This window comes from Lissotriton vulgaris, chromosome 3_2 (genome assembly GCF_964263255.1).
Source record: "Lissotriton vulgaris chromosome 3_2, aLisVul1.2, whole genome shotgun sequence".
In the NCBI taxonomy this organism is placed as follows: Eukaryota; Metazoa; Chordata; class Amphibia; order Caudata; family Salamandridae; genus Lissotriton; species Lissotriton vulgaris.
This window is the reverse complement of record NC_141690.1, coordinates 105,395,016-105,401,015: the sequence shown is the minus strand read 5'-3', so window position 1 is coordinate 105,401,015 and position 6,000 is coordinate 105,395,016. Positions and strand designations below refer to the sequence as shown.

The 6,000-nt window shown below is 41.7% G+C and overlaps 1 protein-coding gene across 1 annotated transcript in view; it reads right to left on the bottom strand.

Moving 5' to 3' along the window:
* Positions 1 to 2,657: 2,657 nt before the first annotated feature.
* QDPR (quinoid dihydropteridine reductase) overlaps positions 2,658 to 6,000 on the bottom strand; it is a 73,195-nt gene continuing 69,852 nt past the window's right edge. Inside the window, exon 7 of the mRNA XM_086964055.1 lies at positions 2,658 to 3,892. Coding sequence (XP_086820181.1) covers positions 3,787 to 3,892 — 106 coding nt within the window. The 3' untranslated portion in view covers positions 2,658 to 3,786. The remainder of the gene's footprint in view (positions 3,893 to 6,000) is intronic.

Genomic DNA, 6,000 nt, shown 5'->3' with positions numbered 1-6,000 from the left:
ACATTTAAATGTTTTGTTTTAGTTAAACACTTCTCTCTTAGTCCGCTCTCATATTCTTCCTCACACTAAAAAATACTCCTCTTCCTCAGTATATTTCCTTTCCCCCAAGCTTGCTTTACGGTCTCCTGTATAGCCTCCTTTAACTCTTTATTTATTATTTCTCTAATAATCTTTCTATGTTCTTCATTAAAATTTTCAAAATCCTTTAAATATATTAATTTCTAATCAAAAAATATATTAATCTCCTTCTTTTTCTCAAAACCAACTCATTTAAACGTATTTGTTCTTTTTCCTATCAAAATCCACTTTCTAAGCTCCTTACAGCACCAACTGTCGCTTTCGCAACAATGAAGTCCACACGAAGCTTCGTTTCCATGGAAACGAGCCTTGTAAATCTAATTCCCTTTGAAAGAAAGCCTAGGCTGCAAAACAAGCCCTAATTTCCTTAAAAATCATCCCCATTGTTAGCCAAAGGAAGAGCGTCTCTACTGGGTGCGCACGTCACGCAACTCGCTTTCCTAACCTCATTCAACGCTGTGAAAGACTCAAGACTGCTCGTGCTACCATAGCTGAAAGCTAAGTACATGGTAAGCGCAAGCTACTTTTAAAAATATACTTAAAAATTGTAACTCGATCCGCAAATGGGCGAGCACTCGCGTATTCATAATATCATGCCTAAATCTATCCCAGATTGAAAACAACTGTAATGCTCAATTCCAAAACCTTAAACAGTACTAATAAAGAAAAAAAGACATACATTTAAAATGTGAATAAACAAATGCTCTAAAAATAAAACCCTAAAACATACAATTTCACACAAACACCCATAAATTGGATTTTCACAACAACAAACTCCACACAATCAACTAAGAATTAATCGGTAAACACCTAATCTTCTACAAATATATTAACAAAATCAATAAATAAATAGACCAATACGTATAGAGGAAGAAGATGGTGGGCACATGTTATTTATGGACTTGAATATTCTTTTTGATTGTGAAGTGTTAAGGTTCTACAAGCTTTTAATTGTGCTGCTCAGAAGTGGGAAATACAAGTTATATGCATTATGCTAGCCTCCTGTCTTGACATAAAATTGAACACATTGGCCTTTCGCACAAGCCTCCGTCGAGTAGTGGATGCTGTTACTATGCACGGACAAGAATTCCCCTGAGGCTTCTATTGCATGTATGTATGTATGTAGAGAATTTATAAAGCGCAGGAATCACCCCCACAGGGGTATCGCCGCGCTAACATAGAAAACAAGTCAGACAGGCACAGACTCCCATAACTCAATCCCTGAATAAGCCTTCTGGAGTTTCCTGAAGCGAGCAAGACTAGGACATTCACGTAAAACCTCTGGCAAAGTATTCCAGTATTTAGGAGCCAAATAGGCAACAGTTTTGCCTCCAGATTGTATAGCGAGGGACCACCAGCAACCCTTTATCTTCCGATCTGAGACACTGGTTCGGGCAGTACACTTTGAACTTATCCACCATATAGCTCAGGCTTGTACCATAAAGAGCTCTATGGGCAAAACAACAGAGCTTGAACTTAATCCTCTGGCGAATTGGAAGCCAATGGAGAAATGTCAGTAATGGCCCAGGGGCAGTGCGGGTGGTTTATTAAGAGCTAGATGTCCGGCCACATTCTCGACGATCTGCAATCTGCTGAGAAGAGACTTGCTTGCGGTTGCCAATAAATCATCACAATAGTCCAGGCGATCAATGATCAAAGCCTGCATTAAGGTTCTAAGTACAGTGAGGGGCAGCCACATGAACACTATGCAAAAGGCTCAGAGTATGATAGTAGGTCCCAGCAGTGGTCCTTCATTGAGAACCGTACATCCTGCCGGACCCCTAGATTTTTAGCCACAGCGTTAGGCCCTGCCCCCTCTCCGACATTGGTTGGAGAGGGGGCAGGGCCTAACGCTGTTGGCCACCACTCAGGGGACCAGGAAGTTAATGCAGCACCAAACAGCAACATTTCTGTTTTAGCCGCTTGTTCAGACATCCATTCTGCTATGGCTGACATGCCCTTAGCAAAACGCTGATCAACTAACTCTGTGTCCTTACTAAAGGACAGGAGTAAGTGTGTATCGTCAGCATAGGAGTACGGCGTAAAGCCGTACTCTCTGATGACTTTAGAAAGGGGGGCCACATAGATTTTAAACAAAGTAAGGCTCAGACAGGAGCCCGGGGGAACCCCCTTAGTAAGCTTCACTGTTTGAGAGCGAAAAGGGCCCAGACTTTGTAGAAGAAAGTGTGTCTGGGGAGCAACGAAGGTGCAATGTGGCAGACTCAGCTGGAATGACCTCTGCCACTAAAATCTAGTTCATTTCTGCTGCTGCTCTTCAGGAGAGTGAAGATGGCTGCTGGGGGTGTTTTTCTCAGAGGCTTTACTGTTTCAAAAACAAAAATCAGATGTCTTTCTCACAGAGACCCAAGTGTTCCACTGGTATTGCGAGGGAGGGCACACATAATAGATGGTTCTCTTCAGAAGAGCCACAGTCAAGTCCTTTAGTTTATTAGTAATGTTCGGTCACCTGGATTTTGCTGCAAAGGTCCAGATGTGAAATAGTAGCCTCTTGCATAGAGACATCCCCCTTCATTTGCCTGCATTGAAGCCACCTTTAAAGAGATCCATGAAGAATGGTATATTACACACAACAAAATGCATGTTTATTGAGTAAACAACACTTGTAAAGTTACAACTTTTAAGTGGTACCGTTCCATGTCACGGAGTTGTAACTCTATAAAAACATTAGTAAAGACAATGAAACATTTACCAAACAATTTGGCAAGATACCTCAGCATCATACACAAACAATTGTACTGCAGCTGCAAACTCTCCTGCCACAGCTGAATGATTTCATAAAGGCAGCAGTGGCGATCACAGTGTACATTTAAGAGTAAGACTCGTATGTATTAGATTTTAGCAGAACCCTAGTTTTGCAATAACTCACAGAGCAATGGACAGATCGCTTCGCATGCACGGCTTCACAAATCCTTGCAAAGGCCACTTGTCGGTGCAAATTTACGCTTGTGATTGTCCTGGAGCCTTGAAATGTGCATTTCACATCAATCATGACCGTAGGTCTATTAGACTAGATGAACATGGTTGTTTCTACATCCCCGTACCAATGACCGGTCGATAAACAGCTTGATCACAGCATGTGTTCTCCTCGCCAACGATCTTCCGCTGTGTGCTGGCGCCAGCCACCGCAGTGAGTTCATCGTCCATGTCTGTGACAAAGGCTTGCCCGCCATTACCCAGATAATGAATGTGGGAGCCATGGACCTACTAAAAGAAATGGGCCCTCAGAAAACAAAGGGAAGCAGGTTATAGAAATAAATGTGCGTTTTGTTCTTCACTTGATTATTTGTATAAGTCCAAAAAATCCCAACCCAGAAAACAGGATCGTGTTTAATGATGGCACATCTTCTCATCACCCACTGACAGAGTGGAAAAAAGCAACTATTTTCAAATCATTGTAAATTCATGTTTCTAAAGACCAGACTCCATGAACATGGAATATGCCTCATAAAAGGCTTTGTATTTGTAACTGATTTAGGAACTAGTATACAGCTCTCAATGGCAAACATAAAAGGCAGTAGGAGATGTTTAGTTCTTGTGCTTGGCAGCGCTACCAGGAAGTACAAGTTAAAAACGTCAATATGATTGGATGGTGCATTTGTCGACGCACTGCAGCCACATACATCACAACATTCATGATACAGAAATCAGGATTCAAGCTTTGCCGTGTCGGAGTTCGACTGTCGTAGTTTAAAGATGTGCCGGAACCAGCTCCGACTTCCCAGCTGTGGTTATCACCTGGATTAGACTTCCAGATTTTGGTCGGTTCTTCCCTGTGGTCCAGTCAAAAAAGGTTCTGTAAAACAGAAGCATATACCGTTGAAAGCTGCTTGCAAAAGGAGATGTACAAGAACTATACAAACTGAAGCAAATGAAGCTACTGGCAGTCATTAAAACAGTTCTTACAAGCACATCACGAGGCGTTATGGGCTCCAGAAACAGTACTGAACGGTTTGTCCCCGTAACCTCACAATAAGCTTACAGACACTCTGAGCATCAAAAGGCCTCAAATATTAAACTATTACTGTAATGGAGAACTGATGTTCTCCATTACAGTAATAGTTTAATATTTAATAATAGCCAACATTTTTGTAAGACTTTCAAATCAGAAATAGTAATCCCCAAACGGCTTACATGACAATAGTGCAAGGTGGTTTTACTGCGTGTTTTTCAGTAATAATATCATTTCATGTTATGGGAAGTGGAGTGGAGTGGAGAAGCGTGGCTCAGTGGTTAGAGGCGGCAGACCCGGAAGCTGAGATCGGCCGTGGACCAGGGTTCGATTCCCCGCATCGGCGGGTCTCGGGCTCAAAATTCCACGGAGTCAACAATTCTCGCTCCGGTGCCTACTCGACTCACGGGGTCACACTCTGCGACTCTGGGCAATAGCTTGCTTAATCTCCACTACGGCCCCTCGCGGTGGGATGCCTGGCTTTCACCTTGTGGATACCCGGCCGGGGTATCTCACAGGGGAATACCAGGACGGGTTCCCTAAGCAAGCGCCTTGAGACCCCTGGGTTAAAGTGTTGCGCTATATAAATCGAAACACATTTACATTTACATTTACAAGTGTTATGGAGTAATACTACTTACTTTTTGGTCACACGGTCAGCAGCTCAGAGCAGGAGAAGTGTGCAAGCAGGAATGGCTCAGAATTTGGTAAAAACATGCTCTAAATTGATTGGTTAGTACCAGGTCCTGCACGCTATTCATGCTTGTAATGGATGGTAAATTCAGTGACAATACCGCGCCATTAATGGTAGAAATTCTGGCACTGGTATTACCACCAACACATAAAGGGGGTCTAAATATTTGACAACAGCAATTTATGTTTAGCTGTATTAATTTGTTTCAACTAATTGCCTTCAAACCTCTGTCCCGCTGGGAAGTACTGCAACAGAAGAAAGAGGTAAGTGTCTATAAACCATTAATCGCAATAACCCTCCACAGCCCCATTCCCTTTTTGCCCCTCACTCGGGGCAGCTGTGATTCCTGTAGACAAAGTGCAACGCTCTTCTTGTGCACATTTTAATGTGAAGCCAACCAGAGAGCACAGCTGTCTGGTTTGTTAAAAACATATTGGGGACATTTGGAAAGCTGCCCTAGGCATGCATTCTGCCCATTGCTTATCATTGGCTTTGAGATACGTAACTCACATTTGCTTGCTTTCTATTTGCTGTCTTTCTTTGTTTTAGGCTGCCCAACTTATGTTAGTCCTTCCTGTGGAGCATAGCCTGTTTACAGTAGTTTTCCATAAAGTTCTTGTTTTCTGCAAACAGGCATACATTTTTTTCTTAAATCCAAAGAAAGCTTTAGGCAACGGACTTCGAGAAAAGCACCTCACAACTGTGCTACAATATTATTAAAGCGGTGGTTTGTGCACACTTCTCGGCACCTGTTGCCTTTCGGTGCCGCTGATTAAAGATTCTGAGCTATACTTCGTAAAGAGCAGTGCACTTAGAAATTTCCTTTGTACTAGGGTACAGTTTTTATGAATCACTTGCTTCTTGGAATGGAAATATAATTTCAACAATATAAGAAATATCCATGATACAAGTGTATATACATTTAAAAATAAGAAGCAATATAAGCCTTTTAAAATCGCTTGTGTCTTGGGATATATATTTTTATATTTGTGGCTTTTAAGATTCAATGTTAGTTTTTGTTGTCTTTAATCAAGTTTGTAACATTTTAGGATGCTGTAGTAATGTCCATCTGTTAAGGGATATGATTTGTTGTATTGTAATATGTTTGTAATATTTTAGGAAGCTGTAGTTGTGGCCGTCAGTCAAGTGATATGCTGTGTTTGTCTTATTCATGTTTTATGCTATTTTGTTTGCAGCCCTGAAGTTCTTTTGGCTTGTCACCGAACTGAACGAAATGTGTTGGCTGCCTTATTTTGTA